Source organism: Apteryx rowi, unplaced genomic scaffold (assembly GCF_003343035.1).
Source record: "Apteryx rowi isolate R43461 unplaced genomic scaffold, aptRow1 scaffold_119, whole genome shotgun sequence".
NCBI lineage: Eukaryota > Metazoa > Chordata > Aves > Apterygiformes > Apterygidae > Apteryx > Apteryx rowi.
This window is the reverse complement of record NW_020447408.1, coordinates 849,334-868,786: the sequence shown is the minus strand read 5'-3', so window position 1 is coordinate 868,786 and position 19,453 is coordinate 849,334. Positions and strand designations below refer to the sequence as shown.

The window sequence follows — 19,453 nt, the reverse complement described above, 5'->3', positions numbered from 1 at the left end:
GGCGCGGCTGGTCGGAGCCCCCTGGCCCGGCCGGGTCCCCCCTCGGCCCGGGCTACCCGAGGGCTTGGGCAAGGGTTGGCGGACGCGCTGCTTGGTGGCATCCCCGTGGGTTTGGGCGAGGGTCGGTGGCATCCCCGTGGGTTTGGGCCAGGGTCAGTGGTATCCCCGAGGGTTTGGGCCAGGGTCAGTGGTATCCCCGAGGGTTGGGGCAAGGATCATCGGACACGCTGCTTGGTGGCATCCCCGAGGGTTGGGGCAAGGGCCATCGGCCATGCCGCTTGGCAGCATCCCTGAAGGTCTGGGCAAGGTTCGGCAGCATCCCGGCGGGTCTGGGCGAGGGCTCAGCAGCATCCCGGCGGGTCTGGGCAAGGGCCATCAGCCGTGTCACTTGGTGGCATCCCGGCAGGTTTGAGCAAGGGCCGTTGGCCGTGCCGCTCGGCGGCATCCCCTTCCCCCGCAGACGACCCTCTAACGGTGCGTGCCTGCTGTGCCCCTGCCCGCGGCTTTGGTGTCGCGGGTGAGCAAAGGTGACACGCAGGCGAATGCCTCCTCCCACCACTTGCCATCGGCTCTGCTGGGGGGAAGTCTGCTCTGGAAGTGAAAACGAGAGCTGTGGCCRTGCCGGCACCTGCCAGCCGCGCTGCTCCCCGCGGCCGCGTGGGCGTCGCGGGGCCCTGGCAGCAGCTTGGGTGCTCCGGGCAGCGCGAGCAGGCTGTGGAAGCGGCTCAGGATGGAGGAACCGCGCGCGGGGGCTGCTGGCTGGGTAACCTATTGCCTGGGGGGCTGGATAGCTGGGGCTTGCAAAGGGGATTGCTGCGGTGGGCCCCGCTCCCCCACGGAGTGATGGGCAAGAGGCGGTTCCTGATGTTTTGCCCAGTTTGGCTGGCGGGTGGAGCTGTGCCCCCTTGTACAGCTGTGAGCCTGGCTGAGAAACAAGAGCCTGCTCCGACCAAACGGGGCTTTGCCGGCCCTGGAGGTGTGTAAGGCGTAGGGGGACCCCCTGGGCAAGCAGCATGATAGTGTTCGTCTCCTGGTGATTCGGGGAAGAGTCTCTCTCCTCTGCAGAGCCAATGAGCCTACGCGCGTGCCAGGAGGTGCTTGCAAATGCTGACAGCACCTTAACCGGCTCCATCTCTCCCGCTCCCCTTCCACTCGTGCTGCCCCACCTTGTGCCTGTCCTTGCCCCCCAGCCCTAGCACAGCTGTTTGCACACTGGGTTGGGGACCTAATCCGGCTGAAAACAAGCATTTCCCCTGAGTGAGCTGTGCGGGCCCAGCGGGCACCACCCCCGGGAGGGCGCAAGCGGCTTAGCCCTGGTCCCAGCAAGGCGAGGTGTGTGGCCTACCCTCGGAGAGCTCGGCTGATGCCTCTCTTTGACTCTTTAAGCGTGGACTCCGTGCTGTGTTTTTAGGCAGATATTAGTAATAGCTGTTTCCTGCTTGTCCTGCATCTCCTATTTGTCTCTTTTATAAAAAAGGTCTAAAGCAGCTGATAGCCAGTCTGAGGTCTAAGCTGTTTCCTGCCTTGTGCCACTCACTTGTACACCTCTCACACTGAGACTATTTTTCTTTTTTTTCCTGTGTAAGATAAAGCCACTGACCCAAGTATCCCTGAGGAAAACTGGGAATGCATCCAGCGGTTCTGTGACCAGGTGAACACAGACATAGAAGGGTAAGGCAGACAGACGGTTCTTTGTATTAGCACTGTGCTGTGCATCTGGTCTGAGCTTATCTCATTGCTGAGTGGGGGAAATGAGATCTGTAAACCGCAGTTTTGTGAAGCCTGGAGAGACAGCTGGCAGCACTCACTGGTCCTTGTGACTCTTGAAAGTGTCTGTACAAGAATGGGTAAATTACACGCAACGAGGTGTTTATGACAACATGGTAAGAGGTTAAATGTATAGGAATGTGCTATAACTTTCATAATTGCAAGGCTGGATCCTCTCCTTGCAATCTTAGTGGTGGTGGGTTCTACCTTCTGTGCATTCACCAGCCTGTTTGTAGAAGTGGGTAATGATTTTACCTGTGGTGTTTGCAGAGAAGTCCTAAGTGACCTCAGGTACAGCTGTGGCCTTAGTTATTCCTTTCAGAGAGGCGATATCTCTGCTGTGACTTTCCCCACCTCCAGTTGACAATTAAGTCTTTGTGAAGGAGCAAGAACTGTGGGGTAGCCCAAGCTGCTTGAAGTCACGTCTGTCTTGCCCCTTGTGCGTCTATACCCCAGGTCAGCCCTATGCCAGATGAGAGTTGTCTGTGATGTGGCATGTTGTGAATCTGGCAGTTGCTCTTCTCTGCAGGGCAAAATTAACAGCATTTGGTTTTCTTGGGAATCTGTGCGTTGTGTGACTTGCTTCTGTTACTCTCCAGCCCATCGCTTGCACCAAGGCTGCTGGCGCATAAGATACAGTCACCTCAAGAGATGGAAGCTCTGCATGCTCTAACTGTAAGTGCTTTCATCCACATGCAAGAGGGGCAGTGATAACCTGGAAGTAGTTTGTGGGGTAGAGTCTGTGTCTGTCTCTTCTAACCTTTCCTTGCATGATGAGTATAGAAACTAGGGTATAGCAGAGGGAATAATTGCTATTCTTCCTTCCCTTGTAGCTCTGCTGAGGTATTTCAGTGGTCTGCAGCTCTTGCTGTTTTGTCTGTGGTCTGTACACAGGGTCAGTGGGTTCAAAAGTTATTAGTGATGGGGAGAACAGAACCGTCTAATGCAGAAATATGCTGCTTAAGAAATTTGGCCAAAGGAAAAACGCACGTTCTTGCTACACAACTTTCCCAGTATCTCATGTGTGTTTGTCTGCGTTGTGCTGCCAGAAAGTTCTTAGGTATAATATCTTAATAGCAAAATTTAAAAAAAAAACTCCTAAGAGTTGTGTGTACAGTTTCTGTTTGACACTGGTTTATTTTCTGCAGGTGCTGGAGACCTGCGTGAATAATTGTGGTGAAAGGTTTCACAGTGAAATAGCAAAATTCAGGTTTCTGAATGAACTGATAAAAGTGCTTTCCCCAAAGGTAGGTGGTTGTGGTTATGCTGGATATAGCCAGTATGACACACTGTTTATTTCAGATGGGATATGAAAACTTTGAATTAATTTCACAAAGTAGAGCAGAGTTGTTCTTCTGTGCTTCCAAGCACGAGGATTGGATGTAAATCTCCCTGTAAATGATGCAATAATTTTTTTCTCCCTTTAAGGTTAGCAAGGAAAGGGTATGGGATAGGGAGGAAGTGGAGAAACCATTGAATAATATCTTGCCACAGTCTCTGAAAATGTGAGTGTGAGGAAGGTGTTTTGTGTCTTGTAGGTCATAACTGCTAACTGACTGAATATAGCAGTATTTGCTCTTCTTTCTCTCCAGGAATTCCTCCAGTGGAAAGCTTTTTCATTTGGTTTCTCCCAGCTCTGCTGGGACAGTGAGGGATTCTAGAGGAGCCTGATACTGTTCTTGTTACACCTTAGCCTGTGGCCCCTTTGCCCTTCTGGTCAGGGAAATGGCAGAGGATAGAGATGACAGGAGCAGCTCAGGGAGCCTCCCATGTTTTCTTACCATCTGTCCTCAGACTSTTGTGCTCAGGCTGCTATTCTTACTGCTTCCTCATGCCAACAGTTAGCCTGAGTTTGGGTCCTGTTCCTTGGGCAGGATCAGATTAAATAGGGGAAGGGGGGGACTGGGCTTCAGCAGCGCTTGTGTAGCACTTGCTCCATGATCATGCGATAGAGCTGTGCATTTGCGCAGCACCCTCTGGGGTTCTACTGAGAGCGTCGAGCAGTCAGGCGGGAGGCTCTGAGCCCCCACTGAACGTGTCCAGGGAGTTACGGCACTGAGTGAAGAGCGAGGTTGGAAAGGATCACCTATACCTAATGTTGAACCTGCCAAGTCCCTTCCTGCTGCTCCGCTTCCCGGCTTGGAATACATTCATTCCTGCTGCCTGCTGTGGAGCACTTTGCCTCCTGACRTAATCTCTACCTCCTGAGAAGAGAAGCAACGAGCAGAAATGGGAGCTTCAGTTTGAAAAGTTAAGCAAGCCTCGAGTTCAGAGTGAATGCGCTGTGGTGCTCTGATAGCTTCTTTAACAGTGAGAAATGCAGCCCTGTTGCATCAGAGACTGCATGATCTTCACACCTCTCTCTTCTTTGCATCAAATAGCAGAGCTGGGACTTTTTAAAATACCCTTTTAAGCAATTCAGTAACTGATTTCCTTTTTAGTGAGTATGGTACGTGTTTACCACTTAGGCTTCATTTCCCATTATGTTATGTCAGCTCAATGGCAAAGGAGCTTCATTGATTTGGGGGAAATGAAGCCAAACAGTAAAAACTCTTCTCTTGATCCCATGTTTAGGAAAGGTATTTCAGTGAAATAACAAAGTTTAAAGAGGGAATTACTGTGGAGGGTTTTGCTTGCTATTTTGACAGAACAGGTGTTGTTATATGAGTTTAAAATGCTTAGTGATTTTGAAATTCATGTGTGATTTTTATCACTCTTCCAGATATTTTTATAATATATTAAAGTGGGTGCTCACAGGCAGTAATGAGATCAGAGAAAATATTCAGATGCTGAAAAAAGACAACTACTTTCACTTCTAGGTTTTTTCAGTTTTCATTTGCCTGGGTCTGGCTGAGGCCATTGGTGCCATTTGCATTGCAAACAGTTAAGAGAAATGTTTAAAGTCAAGCACAGAACTATTTTCCCTGAAATCAAAAAAACCTACTCTTAGTTTCAGTTTCAAATAACTGATCAGGGAAGCTTTGAAATAGTTTCATTTTGATTGTCATATAATATCTGCGTAACTGTCATACACTTGTAGCATTCCCCTTATTTACAGCCACAGCTCTACATACTATTTTATCTACTGCAAAATAATGCAGTTGACAGCACTGTGAATAATGCGTTAGGAATCCATTTGCTACATGATCTCTGCTTGTAAGCAACTTGACTCTAGACCTGTATGTCTCATCTGGCACTAACTGTTTGGTTATGAACTTTTTTTCTTTTTTAAATTTTTCATTTTCAGTACCATGGAACCTGGTCTTCAGAAAAAGTCAAGTCAAGAGTCACAGAAATAATATTCAGTTGGACAGTTTGGTTTCCTCAGGAAGTTAAAATCCGGGATGCTTATCAGATGCTGAAGAAACAAGGTTTAGTTCTGTTATTTCAGTTTCCTTTTTAGCCTTCAAAGTCACGTGGTTTCAGACCACAGATCTCTCTCCTCTTTACTTTTGTGACTCAGCCTTTTCCATAAAATATTATGTGTAAAGAAGGAAGGACAAAGGCCACACTTACAAGGCTATTTGGGTACTTAAGGATGCACCTAACTGTTTAAAGAGATTTACCGAAGAACTACCTTATTGAGTCAAAGATCAGGCTAACCTTGTGGCCTCTGTTCACACAGGACTCGCCACTGTTGCTTAGGGAAAAATTACAGGACAAATTCAGAGTGATCTTTGCCCTGGAGTAGTCCTCCAGGCTTATCAGCTATGGGTTTAGAGAGATCCTGAGCCAAATTTCTCATCCATACAATCATATTTAATAGTCTTCAATGGTATTTTCATCCATAAGTTTGTCCAATCCCTTCTTGATATCTCATGTAATAAATTTCATAACTTAAGAAAATATCATAATACTTTCTGTGGTGGTTCAGGGGAATTAAGCACCTTGTTTAGGTGCTTCCCACTGGTTTTACTGTGTGAATCCTTAAGCATCTAAGTGGCTTTGCAAGTCTTCCCCTGAACCCTGCTCTAGAAAGCTTTCTCGTCATGATTGCGGTTCCTTTGTGCAGCTGTTGTCTGCAGGTTGGGCCACTGCTGTGACACCAGGCACCCGTTGTGTGCGGAGCGGAGCAGGGGCAGGGGAATGCTGGCGCTGCAGTGCTGAGCGCTTGGTGCAGTAGGCCTGCTGCTGCGGGCGCTGTGCAGAGAGCGTGCTCATCCTTGAGCCTGCTAGACTTCAGGGAAGGTCAGGGCCTGGGATGGCTAGAGCAGAATATGCTGCTGCTGGCTATTTAGCAGAGATAAGGAGGGGCTGCAAGATCACGCAGTGATGTAGCAGGGTCTGCTCCTGTGTGGCTGTGAGAGTGAGGCAAGTGACATGTCTGCTGAGACCAGAGGAATCATAACCTGCCTGGGAAGTGGCAGCCAGAGTATCTTCCAGCTGACAGTGCTGATGGCCAGGAGATGACGGTGGAGCGCTTGCCGARGGTAGCTCAGAGACTCTGGCCCAAGACACGAGGACCGTGCGTCAGTCAGGTGACTGGGCAGCACAGGTCTGATTAATCGGGAGGCTCCTGCTGAGTCAGCCAGGCTCATGCTGTGGTCTCGCATGTGACTGCCTGCTGTTTGCAGCCCCTGGCGCAATCCGCCGTCAGTGCAGAGGGAGCCTGCAGGTATGCGAGAGGGGGAGAAAGTCACAGAATCACTGCTGGCGTTAAGGGTTCCTTTGCTGCTTGGCTGTGTTAGTTTGTTGCCCTACGTTTTATGGCCACGCGGATTGTGACAATTGTACATGCTTGGAGATAAATACTGCTGTGCTCCCAGTGCTCTCTCTATGAGGAGATTCTAAAAATTCACCCAGAGGGAACTCAGCACATCCTTATTTTATTTTCTGCGCTGAAAATATCATTTGGCCTTTGCTTAATTCACAGAAGAGAGGGAAGTCTTTTTGTCTGGGTGCTAAGGCAACTCTTTGCTTCAGCATCTCATTCTCTAAAATTTTGGAGGGGGTTGGAGGAACTAAGTGCAAAATCCCATGCACTGTTGAGCATTGGTATTTTAACAGCTCAGGCATCACTGAACAAATGTTATTACCCATAACAGGGATTGTAAAAGAAGATCCCAAATTGCCAGAAGACAAAATTTTACCTCCCCCTTCTCCGAGACCTCAGAATTCTATTTTTGACACAGATGAAGAGAAATCCAAGGTAAACCTTAAGCTTTTCATGTCTTGCTTTCCCCCTGATTTTTACTGTTTGAGAAAACTCACTCAGTCATATATTGGAGCTTTTGCTGTTTCAGACAGAATATATTCAGAATAATGCTAATACTTCTTGCTATACAAGGGCTAGTTATTAGAATTGCTTGAGAATTCTTTGATGCTTTGTCAGAAAATTTTGCTTAGTCAGAAGTGAAACTTTTTGTAGAAATAGATCAGTTTCTCTTAAACTTTCCAGAGGGAGGGTTTCTCCAGTCCCAACAGAAGTACTGGAGAGACAAAGTTCCTATTCCCATGTAGCCTGTTAGTTAGAACGCTCATGTGCAATACCTGCGTTCAGGTCATTCTCTGCCTGTTTCTCCTAGTAGCAATAATCAGCTTTTGGGCTGTTCCAGAAAGGGTTTGTTTTAGTCTCTCCTTTTGAGCTGCTTTTTTTTGTATAAGTAAATCCGTGTTCAATACAGGGGCTTGAGCTTACGTCTCCTGTATCCTAAGTGAATGCCTTAACCACTGGGCTGTGGAGGGCCCGGTATGTGTGTATTCATCGTTCATGGAGGACAGACCAGAAGAGAGAGAGAGACCAGTGGTACAGTCTGAGCTTCTATTCAGGACATTCTTAGGAGTCCCCATGGTTCAAGAACTTGCTTATTTTCCTACAGCTCAGCTTTTACTTTTTTGTGTGAAACTTCAGGAAGTCTCAGATTTGTCCCATGTTAGGATGGTAACATTTTGAAATCTTACAAATAAAAAGTCAATGTGAGCAAGTACTGAGGAACCAGAGGACTTTGGTTACTCTACTCTTAGAAATGGGGAAATGCAAAGGGTTAAGGAGCCCTTCCGCAAAGGGAGAATCTCTGTTAGATCCAGGTTTGTTTTTCCTCCGAGCCTGACTTGTAGGTATTACCTGTTTTGCTCATGCACCATTGACTTTTGTTCTGCTGCCAGTGTGTGCAGGCAGCTGCAGGAGGCAACAATATAATCTTGATTAAATTCAGACATGAGCCCACGTATTCCTAGGATTATAAAAATTATTGTGACTGTGGGTGTCTTTGAATATCTTTTCTTAATTGTTGTGTGTCTGTAGTATGGTACCTAGGGAATGTTGCCCACATTGCTCTCTTATGCTCTCCGTTCAACAGCTCTTAGCAAGACTTTTGAAGAGCAACCATTCTGAAGACCTGCAGGCTGCCAACCGCCTCATCAAGAGCATGATTAAAGAGGTAGGTACCAGGAAGAGCTGACGGCTCCTCGGGGCAGAAGCTGTGTTCCCAACAGGGGAGGAGGGGAGGTGACTCCACAGTTCGGTTTTTGACAGTGGGCCCTCTATATATGATCTGCATAATGTCTGTCACCGTATTGGTGTTAAAGGGAATACCAGCAGGTGGGTTGTGGGAACCTGGCTGTGAAGTCAGGTGAATAGTTTAAATGCCCCAGAGGAGAGGCCATTTTCCGTATTTGCTATTCCAAGGTCACAGTGCAAGACTGTCTYATTTTGTGTTTCCCTAAAATATACCGTTGTCAGGAAAAGGGAGTATTTATACCCAGGAGCCTGTATGGTGGGACATTTTTACTCTTAAGAGATTCTGGCAGTAGTACTGCATTTGTGATAAACCCCCTGTCAGGAAGTTTCCCCAAAATAAACTGAGTTCTCAGGTGGAAAAGCCACATCTATACAGAACTGTTCTTTTTTTGCAGGCACTGGGTGTGTTTGCATCTGGTGCCTCTATTTTTATTTTCCATCTGAAAGGGTACCCTGCTTCTCTGCACAAATAGGAAATCCCTGCAGTCATTTTGAGACTTACTGGGACAGTGTCCTTCTGTATAGCAGAAGTCACCAACTCCTACTTCTAATTTTGAAGACTTGCTTGTGCCTTTGAAATTAATTCTTTATGCCCACTCTGATCAGCATGCTTGGGAAAGCGCAGGAGGTGTTCTGTCTTGACCCTTGACATTTAAGTGTGGCACAGCCCTGGTGCTGGAGTTCTTCATGGAGTGAGTTTTTACCCACCCTGCTTTGTGCTACCTTGTATCTGCAGTGACATATTAATAGGAAACAACCCCCAATGAGTGTGATTAAGTGACACAGCCAAGCATGTGCACTGGTGGTGCTAACCAAATCATTTGCTTTTATTTTATTTTGCATCAAAGGAACAAGAAAAGTCAGCTAAAGTTTCCAGAAGAGTGAATACAATCAGTGAGGTTTCTGAGAATGTTAAACTCATGGATGAATTACTGGACAACTACAAGAGACAAGAATTATCCAGATCTGACCGTGACACTCTACAGGTGAATGTTCCTTTTTCCTGCATAAGAGAGTCTTTTGGCTGACTATAACTGGGAGAGCCCAGGGCGACAAGACTCAAAGGGTAGCAAGGTGCACTCAACTTCTGCATAGGCAAGAGCATTAGGACAGCAGAAATAGCTTCCAACAACCTGGATGAATAATAGTACTTCCCATCTGACTAATAGAAGTTGAAATGGAGCTGTTTCTTGCTGTGTCAATTTGGTTTTTTCTTGCTGTGTCAGTCTGAGTTTCTCTCCAGATGAGCTGCTTTTATTGTGGTGTCTTATGGGGAAATGGTTCCAATAGTGGAGTAACACAAGGGAATTCCCTTTAGCCCAGTCTTGGTTAGGTGGATGTGATCTGATCTGATCAGAGAACCTCAAAGCTGTGGGTTCTTCAGCTCCTGCTATGGTTTCTGAGATTCCCCTTTTTCTGCCCAGAGTTCACTGGTCTACTTCTGTGTAAAGGTATTACTAAATTAAGGAAACATTTGATCTAGCTAATGGGACTGTCAGAATAGCTGTATGGTCTTCAAATACCTGAAACTCCACTAGGATATCCACCATATTCTCAAATTAAAAAGTTGTAGGCAACTAAATTAATGTAAGAAAGAACTTCTACTGTGGCTGTGTGTGACTCGCTGTATGCAGCAGAGTTTGGAGTTAGCTTCCTTTGGGAAGGCTGAGGCTGTGGAAGGTGGAAGAGAATATACCTACAGATGGAAAAAAGTGGCTGCCACCATGCCGCCTCCTTCTTAAAATGTTGAGAAAAGTACAATAAGGACTTTGCATTCTCTGTGTTAGCTGAAATTGGTGGTTGTAACACTTGCTTCTGAGTACTGTGATTGATCCATTCACTCCTGGATACATCATCTTTTAAATTGGGTAATTTTACGCTGGTCTATCTTACACCCGTATGCACAGAGAGGGTGTGATTGCTGGGGAGATACTAGCAAAACCTCTTTGTCCCAGTGGCTGTACTTCCAGTTCACTGTGGATTTTAACAGTGCTGTAACATGCAGCATTGGTAGTCCCTGTCTGGACCTGAGCAGAAAGAGCATCTTGCTGTTCTGGGGGTAGCATCACTTACAGGTGGTCACATGGGCTGAGAAAAGTGTTCAGAGTATTTGGGATCTCTTGAGCAAGTGACATGAAACATTTTCTTCCACAGAATCTGTTTGAACGCTGTGAGAAGCTCAGGCCGCTGCTCTTTCGCCTTGCCAGCGAGACAGTTGATGACGATGAGGCTTTAGGTAATGTTTAACAAAATATGGTACTAAAACTCCCTTCTTTGGTCTCTGCTGTCCAAATCCTGCTGTTCACTTAAGGGGTATTAAGGCCCACAGAACTGTGCAAGCTTGTGACAGTACTGAGCTGGGCTGGTACCCCTCATTCCTGAGCAGCAGCTTCTCTTGCCTAACACACCTAGAAAAGCCCACATCTTCAGAAGCCCATCTCATTCCATAGCTGGCACACTCATCCCTGCTATTCCAGTTCCCTGCAATGCCAACCCTTGCTGTTCTGGGCTTGCACTCTGCATTTACTGGGAGGAAAAACTTTGGAAGGCTGTCATTTTATGAGACGAAAGCTGACCCTCAAAGTTATTTCGCTTAGCCTTAAAGCTAGATTAAACCACTGGGTTTCTGACTGAGAGCCAATGCTGTCCCTGGRTTTCTTTGCAATTAAGTTCCTCTCTCTTTGTTTTGAGAAGTGGGGTATTCCTGAGGGTGAGAATGCTTTGGCACTTGCTATGGTTGTGGCAGCGCTTCCCACTTTCACTTTTAAATCATGCCCATGGAAAGCGGCATAAGACTCCTCCCACCTCTCCCCTAAGAAGCTATTCATTTTCACTTGGAGTCCAAAGTTAAACAATGAATCCAGTTTCTTCCAGCTGAGGTTGTTTCAGAGTTTATGAAGTTCTAGTGTTCAGAGAACTGAAGTCTTTTGGAGTATTTTYGCTAGAGGTATTGAAGTTTTCCCATCACATAAACACAGAAGAGAGAACAATGTCTTAGAAAGTTTTTGATTTTTGTAGATACTGTAATGAGGAGAGCCATATGAGCAGGATATGTGCATTCCACAGTGGTGAAATTTAGCCCTTCCCAGAAGATTGCATTTCACAATCTTGTGCGTCTGTTTTGAAAACATAACTGAAGTGTAAACTTCGCTGCAATGATGCCTTGCTGAAAATGCAGACATCTTGAACAGCAGTCATGAGAGCTAAGCTCTTGTTGTGCCCCAAACCTCTCATTCATACGCGCGAATGCCAGGGTTCTTCAGTTGTACAGTGTTGGATTGTAGGCTCAAGTACACTTGTAAAACTTGCACAGAACAAAGTGCATAAGAGATGGCAGGGACTGCAAGTGCTTTGGAGGTTTTGGGGCAGCAGGAATGGGGTGGGGTGGGGAGGTGTTTCTTTTTTTTTTTTCTTTTTTTTTAAAGTCTTTGCTTGTTTGCTTTCTTCCCTCCTTTCCCTCTTGCTCTTTTATGTCCTGCAGCTCAGTCCTTTTCTATGTGCTTCTTGATTGTTGCCTGAGTTAACTTCTTCCTTCCTAATCATCCTTGATTTCCAACCTCAGCACAAAAATATTAACAGGAAAATTATTAGTAAGACATGGGTGATGGTCCTGCTGTACTCAGCACTAGTAAGGTCTCTAGTGGAATTCTGTGCCTAGTTTGGACACCACATTCCAGTATGAACAAAATCCATAAGAGCATAACAAGAATGCCAGGAGCTTTGGACTATGTTGCTTATGTGGAAGGGTAGAAAGAACAAAAATGTTTTTAGACCAGAAAACACGCCTGTTAAGTACATGCTGATGGATGTCTCTTATGATAAAATTGGTTGCTGATTTGTTGTCCTCCAAAACCACTGTGGAGAGGACAAGTAGAAATGGGCTTAATTTGCAGGAAAGAAAAATTAAATTGGACCAGAGAAAAACTTTTGACTACTTTGGTGAAATATTTCTTTTTTGGATGTGTTGAACAAACGTGTGCATTGTATCAGAAGAAGCTGTCAGTGTATGGCTTGAATTTTGAATTTTATTTATTTGTATTTTGAATTTTACTGTCTCTGGGTCTGAATGAAAAATCACAGTGTTCAGTCTGAGAGAGAGCTGTTATTAAATAGAATCTAGCCAGTATCTTAAGCCAGATTGCCCCACGGGACTTTGCTCTAGGCAAGTTCTTAGGTGCAGTCTGGCTTTCTCACAAGCAGTTTGGAAAGTGCCGTGGAACTGACCCTTGTGCTAGAACATTAATATTTTGTTTCTTATCCTGTTTTCCAGCTGAGATACTGCAGGCCAATGACAAGCTCACACAGGCACTCGGACAATACAGGCAGACTGTAGCCAGCCATGAAGGCAGTGGTGGAGGTTCGGTAGCCAGCTCCACTGATGCACCAGGTAAAGAGAATCCTGCCACGTTCCATGACAGCTTGCATCTGTATATCATGTATGAATGGACCTTAGAAGGGAAGTGATTCTCGGAGACTAAATGTGCAGAAAATCCTAAAACAAACAGGAAAATATGTTTGGGTCTTGACATCTTTCCTCCTAGCATGGGAGATTGCTAGCATAGAAGATGTTCTGGGAAAGGGAACAGATCTTTATTTGGACATTCCCTTGTTCCTGGTGAAGTAGATACATAGATATCTAATTACTCTAGATATCTCTGTTCTCTTTTGCAGATTTGTTTACGTAAGTACAATCTAGTTTGTACCTTTTTCATTCCTCTCTTATAAAAAGATATTTAATAAGAAATTCCAGATTGAAAAATGGCATGGTAACCATAGAGTACAGAAAAGAAGGTATCACCAAATCCAAAGGTGGAACTTGAACACCCATCCCTCTTGAGTCTTTTAATAAAATCTGGGAAAATGGGACTTGATACTCTTGRTATCTGAAAGACATGAAACAAGGACAAAACTTCCAGCTTTTTCTGTTCATCAAAAAAAAAAAAGCGAGAAAGAGAAAAAACATAAGAGAGAACACAGTTCTTCAAAGACTGGTACAGGACAGCTCCTTCTGTAGAGCAGTGGCAGGATRTGTTGTTCACTTCCTCAACCCTGGGAGGTGCAGTACCAACCTGTTATCTCAGCTTTCTCTGTAGCAGGAGTGTTACAGGTTAATGCCAGCAGTGCACTGGGGCACTTTAGATGTAGTGACAAAATGCTGCCCGACTTGATATACCAGGAAATAACTGTGTTTCATATCTGGCTCTTGAGAGAGCTTTGCTTTATCCTCCTAGCCAGCCTGGACTTAGGTGAAAGAAGGATAATCTTAGTCACATTTCAGCCACCTTCAAAATGCAGTTTTGAAATATGTTTCACAACTTAGCTTTGATAAAGCTGACAAGCTGTGGTGGTAGAAGAAGAGGTAGTTTCCTTCAGTTAAACTAATGGGTTCCACAATCTGAGACTTTATCAGGGGGTCTGTAATCATCACTTTCTTTTACATATGTTGACTGAAAATGTTCCTGAATTCCTTCACCTGTGAGTCCTTTAGGGCATGCTTGAACCCACACATAAACTCTTCCTTGCAGGGCTAATCTCTTTAATGCTTTTTGCTATTTTCAAAGCATGTCAGACACCCCCCAGACGCATGAAGAGCTATACACTGATTGACTTCTCGGAACTGGAGGCAACATCCCAGTCTCCCACAGACCAATTTGCAAAGACAGTCCCTGCCTCTCGGCACAGCAGCACAACCTCTACCTGTCTGCTCGATGAGGAGTTAACATCACTAGGTTTGTATATGCAGCTCAGTACAGTGTTATCCTTGTTACCAGCGTTCATAGTATTTAATGAAGATAGAAGAACTTTGATTTTAGTATTGGTCCTAAGAGAAGGCAGAACCTTTTAGCTAAGGCAAGTGTCATAAGTTTTCAGGAATCTAGTTTCTTTAATGGTGTTAGACTGCGGTCTAACTGCTATTAGACGCCACAGGAAGAATGTGGTTAATGGAAAACCCTTGCCTTCTGTAATTGGTCTGTGCTTTTGGCGTTTTTCTTAGATTTCAACAACTCTCCCGTTGTAGAGAAACTACCACATGATTTTGTCTTAGCAGAGGTGAGTAATCCTCATATACTTTAGTCCCTATGGTACAAAGGACAAAAATTGGATCAGGTTCTTGATCTCATAGCTTTCACTGGCTACCTTGTTTGTGCCACTCTATTCTGAAGGGAAACCAGAATTCTCCTGCTCTACAGTGAAATTCTGCTGCAGTTTGCCACCAAATTAGTCATATTTATTCCTAATTTAAGTTCTGTTTAAAAACAAGGTTCTTTTCAGTTGGGACAGGTCTGATTTTTGCTGATATTATCCTAGCATGAACTAGAAGTGCCTTATTTTTCAGGCTGCTGTACACAATGGATATAGTGAAATTGTAAGTGCCGTGCAAACATTGGGTCTGAAGGAGAGCTGGGAAGACAGCTGTTTAGAGAAGAATGAATTTCAGGGCCTGGCTGAGCAGCTGTCTCCACCTTCCAGGACGAAGACTTTATCCTTGTAAGCAAGCTCTGTGCAATACAGTCTGACCTTGGAGTTCAGGAATACTCTTTTACATCAGTGAGGTTTAGGAAAATCTTTAAATACAACTACTTAATGAAGGCAAGCTATCCATGGACACATCAGCTCTTAAGCAGCAATTATACACCTGTTAATTCTGACCGCATAATTGCACACAAGGACCTTCCAGGGGTCAGAAACTTGGGGGAACAATTCCTGTGGATTAGTAACAAGGTGCTCTTGAGCTAAAGGAATAAAAACTTTACAGTCAGGTCTTACTSTAATAATTTGTGACTCAAAAAATACTTTGACCAGCTTTCTTCAGCCTTTGACAAAATAGTTTCCAAGGCACTCAGTTAATAGGGGATGACCCAAATTAGTCATCCACAGAGCTTCAGAACAGGTGACTATTATGAGAAGCTTATCCAGCCTTCCATAATATAGGCCCAGAATTTTTACTGGAGATTCCTAGCCTCTTGCATTGTCTTTGAGCTAGAACATATTTAATCTCACTGATTAGAGCTCCAGAGCAGCTGCATATGGGGAGAGTAGACTTCCAAAGCCCTGGAAACCAAAGTCCACCTTAATGAACGCTGAAACAGCAGCTTTTTCCAGGTACAATAGGCACCATTTTCAAATTTCGCAAGAACACATGGAGGTTAAGCTTGTACTTTCTTTATACCTAAAAGGGATGAGGGATTAGGAATGCAAAATGGACACAGCAGAGGATGGTATATACCATATAGTCTCCCCAGTTAATATAAGCTTTCTACATGCTTTTCTTTCCAGGGATTTATCACCAATGAAATTGCCCTTTCCAGATCTTCCAAATAGCTCAGTGGCAGAAACTTCATTCTCCAGCCTAGGCTACGAGCTGAAACCTGCTGCCTCTTTGCATCCAGCCTCCCACGATGCTTCTCTAGCAAACCTTTTTGTCCCTTTAATTTCAATTACACCGAGTAAGTGCAATGTTTTTTGTGCCCCAGCTCTGCTTAATAGAGCTCTTCTGTGATTTTGCAGGGGAGCAAGCCAAGGTAGCTTCATGCTGTGGGGGTCAGCTGGACAAAAATAATGACTATTCTGTGAAGTACTTGCTGCATCTGAGAATTTCAGCAAGTGCTAGGAATCGTGCTGTGGAAACATCCTTGTCCTCGCTACTCAGTAGTCAGCAGTTTCCTGCCCTTGCTAAAGTCTTTAGTGGGCTTCTGAACTGTTTGGCCTCAGCACCTTTTTTCAAGTTTCAAGCAGCTCTTCTCTAGGGTTTTAAAAGATGTCTATGGGTGAGAGTTGTCTCACTCCCTAAAGCAGAGCTGTTTTTTCCACCTCTGCTTTTTGATTTAACACTCTGTGGCCCAGCCCCGTGTCCCCCTGCAGAATATTACCCTGGGTGCGTAGCAGCACAGTGTCTCATAGCAGGATGTGTCCTATTAAAGGAGGCCTGCAGAGCCTTGGCCATGGTTACTCTTGGAAGAGAAGGACAGGTGCAAAGACATTCTGACTTCATTGGCATCTGACTTCCATCTCTCAAGTGAAGAATTTAGCAGATTTTTGGAAAGGCTGGATGGTGATAATCAGGTGTGGATTCACCAGGCAACGGCAATAAGGGGCTAAGTCTTGTAATGTGCTGCAGAATTATACTTGGCCTTTCACATTGTATCTCTATTAGATCCTTACCTGACATCTCTAATTGACTGTTAAAATCTGAACTATTAGTCTCCCCATCTCTATTTTAGACATTCAGAATTCCCTTCTCTGCCTCAGAGGCAAAATGTAAATCACAGACAAGTGTGTATGCTGCTTGACCTATGAGTTTGCTGGAGAAAGTAAAAGTTTGTATGAGTGTTTCCTTTTGCTGTTCCTTTATCCTGTCTCCACTGTTCTGCCTCAGAAGGGAGGGGCAATTCCAGGCTTTGTGCCTTACCCTCCTTTTGTCTCCGGCAGGCAGTATCTGTCCACTTACTGTGTATGATCAAAATGGTTTCAAGGCTATGCTCCACTTCTCCAAAGACCCAGCTCCTGGCCGACCAGATGTGCTAGTGATGGTTCTTTCCATGCTGAGCACATCAGCTCAACCAATTAAGGACATAGCGTTCCAGGCTGCAGTCCCAAAGGTGAGAAGCCTGTGATGAGTAAAAGAGAATGGGACTACTCAGAAAAGTCCTGAGAAGAAGGTTTGCTATTTCTTGCTTAGCATTTGCCTTGTTTATTGGAAATTGCATGGCTCATTTCCTCTGAACTGTGAACCTATTGTATGCTGGTGCCTGTGGCCCAGCTGCCTGTTTCAGAGTATATCCCAGGTCTTGAAAGGAGAGAACTGAACAGGGCTCCGGACACGCTGCTTTAACCCACTGCATAAAGCCTCTGTGTGTGCAGCATGCAAYTGTCTAATTAGGAATATCTGCCTTTAGATGTAGGCCATGGAAAGGGATGCATTTCATTGAACCTTTTGCAGAGTTGATTAAAGGAGCCATTGATGCAGCTACATGCAACCATTTGTCTTAACCATATGTACTAGTAGCAAGAACCCAAAGGCAGAAGCAGAACTTTTCTGGAATCCCCATGCTTTTTGGACAAAATTGTGATTTTTTTCATCCATGCATGAAGGGTGGTTTCAACAGAGCAGAACAGATAGCTCCATGGCTGTTCCTTTTAGCACTTAACTGCACTCAGGGTACGCTAGTCTCACTGTAAATGAGAAAATCTGCTTGACATGTCTTTAACTAGCTCTGTGGTTTGGTAGTGCCCCCAGCCCTTTTTTGGTGTGGATCAAAATGCATTCCCTTTGTTTTCTCTTTCAGACTATGAAAATAAAGTTACAACCAGCATCCAGTTCTGAGCTTCCTGCCTTCAGCCCTTTTCTTCCTCCAGCAGTGATATCCCAAGTCCTGTTGCTAGCCAATCCACACAAAGTATGTGTCAGTGCTAACGCTGGTGGATCGCTTTGAATGTGACTGTAACGGGTGGGGTATTTGTATGAAAGATGGGGAAAGTATTATTAGTGGGAAGRTGCAGGGGAGAGACAGAGCAGTCTGGGCTGTGCTGGGAAGAGACATTTTCGCCACTGAAACAGCTTTTCAAAGCTATAATCTGAAGGGTGAATGGCACTTGCTGGCAGACACTGTGCAGATGCTTGCAGCTAAAGGAATGTGAGGCCACCCAAGGCACAACCCATGCGTGGCAGTTCTCTTTCATTGACGAATAATTATGAGATAGAAGATGGGTGTAAGGAAGCCTCTGCTGCTGAGGAGGCTGGCCAGGCCTGGGTTTCCAAGCATGCCCCTGTGTGGTTTGCCAAGTCTTCCTCCCAGTTGCTCCTCTCGTGTAATGATGATCCAGGCCCTGTCCCATGCAGAGCTTCTGCCTGGCTGAAGTGTTACGCTCCCCTTTCTGAGGGTGATTCACTGCAGCAAAGCTGTGAAAGATGAGAGGGAAAGAGACCCAGGAATCTGCAACATAACATGCCCCTCTCCGTTTCTTTTTCTCATAGAATCCCATCCGACTAAGATACAAATTAATGTTCGTGCAAGGTGCGCAGCCCTTCAGTGAAGTGGGAGAGGTGACTGGCTTCCCAGAAGCAGAGCTCTGGGGCCGAAGCTGAACTTCATGAGCCTTGGACATTGCCATATTGCCTTACAGCAGAGGATGGGGAGTGTGGGGGGGGGAGGGATTGTGTGCCAGGAATGCCAGCCTGGGCTCGTGAATGGCTCCTTTCCTCAAGATCTGTTGTCTCCTTCTTGCTCTTGGTTTCTTTGCACGTGTCTGGCAGGAGGAGTGTAAAGTGGTCGCTTCTGCACTGGCCTTTTTATATAGCTGACCCTGCTTTACAGGAGATAGTGTTCTGTAGGGCCCTGCAATGTGGGAGCCTGGCTGCTTTTTTCATACAAGTGTGTCCTTCAAGTGTTTCGTGCTGCTTTCTGGGCCAATTTTCCCTATTTCACCTTACATGTTTTTCTGAGTGAAAAAAGATTAACAAGAATCAGACCTTTTGGCAGACTGCTTAGCACTAGGAAAGATTCCATGTCAGGGATCTACCCACTGTGTTTTCACTAGGGTCTGTATGCTAATGTGCAAACAAGAACATAAGAAATGGGGTGAGACTGGGCTGTGCAGACTCAGGTGGATGTGGTTTATATGGCCGAGTACAAAATAGAGAGTTGAGAGTAAATACTGGGAGGGCTTTTGGGCCAATCCATGAGACAAGCCTGCCAAGCATCACCAACTTCTGTGTTGCTAGGACCTAGCTCCAAACCTGCTCTTGCCATGGCTTCTGCCTCTGGGCCTTCTCAGCTCGCAGCGTTTCTGGGGGCAGCCAGGGGATTTCTCCTCAACAAAGCCACCTGCTGTATGCGAGCTGAACGGGTTTCGTGACTGCATAAAACCAAAGTTGTTCTGAGATCTTATTTGCTATTGTTTTTTGTTTGTTTTTGTTAAAAGTCCCTTGAATTTCCAGTTGGGGGAGTGAAGGGGGAAGTTAAGAGTTGATTTATTATGTTGGCTGAACAATGTTGCCCAAGCGTCCCCTAATGATTAAGAAGGGAAAATGTTTTGAGGAGCGCGGCAGGACAGTTGCGTCCCAAACTACCTATTCTCTGGATAGAGGGGGGGGAATTTATTCTTCCTGACTCGGGTCTTTGGGTGCGATAGTGGATGGAAGCAGCTGTTGTGTTCGGTTTGTCCTGGGTCAGGGTTGCCACCTCGCTTTGCTCTCCACCCCGCGGGGCCGCCTGGGCTTCCCCG

The 19,453-nt window shown here is 45.5% G+C and overlaps 1 protein-coding gene across 2 annotated transcripts; it reads left to right on the top strand.

The window, feature by feature from the left end:
- Positions 1 to 1,592: 1,592 nt before the first annotated feature.
- GGA2 (golgi associated, gamma adaptin ear containing, ARF binding protein 2) lies at positions 1,593 to 19,116 on the top strand. 2 transcript variants are annotated; one of them, XM_026085938.1, is made up of 16 exons: positions 1,593 to 1,671; positions 2,367 to 2,442; positions 2,916 to 3,014; positions 5,015 to 5,138; positions 6,813 to 6,916; positions 8,067 to 8,147; positions 9,076 to 9,213; positions 10,382 to 10,463; positions 12,498 to 12,614; positions 13,789 to 13,956; positions 14,223 to 14,278; positions 14,565 to 14,716; positions 15,506 to 15,675; positions 16,658 to 16,827; positions 17,515 to 17,625; positions 18,204 to 19,116. In XM_026085938.1, exons 2-16 carry the CDS (start codon positions 2,419 to 2,421, stop codon positions 18,312 to 18,314), a joined length of 1,707 nt encoding a protein of 568 aa, XP_025941723.1. In that variant the 5' UTR covers positions 1,593 to 1,671; positions 2,367 to 2,418; the 3' UTR covers positions 18,315 to 19,116. The 2 variants fall into 2 exon arrangements, with proteins under 2 accessions (XP_025941723.1, XP_025941731.1); XM_026085946.1 differs by lacking the exons at positions 1,593 to 1,671; positions 2,367 to 2,442; positions 2,916 to 3,014 and adding an exon at positions 3,345 to 4,017.
- Positions 19,117 to 19,453: the final 337 nt, after the last annotated feature.

Excerpts from the sequence above, each read along its gene's own strand:
- GGA2 (XM_026085938.1), top strand. The coding sequence starts at position 2,419 with ATGGAAGCTCTGCATGCTCTAACT. Across the intron at positions 3,015-5,014 it reads TAAAAGTGCTTTCCCCAAAG|TACCATGGAACCTGGTCTTC; the intron begins GTAGGTGGTTGT and ends TTTCATTTTCAG. Across the intron at positions 14,279-14,564 it reads ATGATTTTGTCTTAGCAGAG|GCTGCTGTACACAATGGATA; the intron begins GTGAGTAATCCT and ends CTTATTTTTCAG.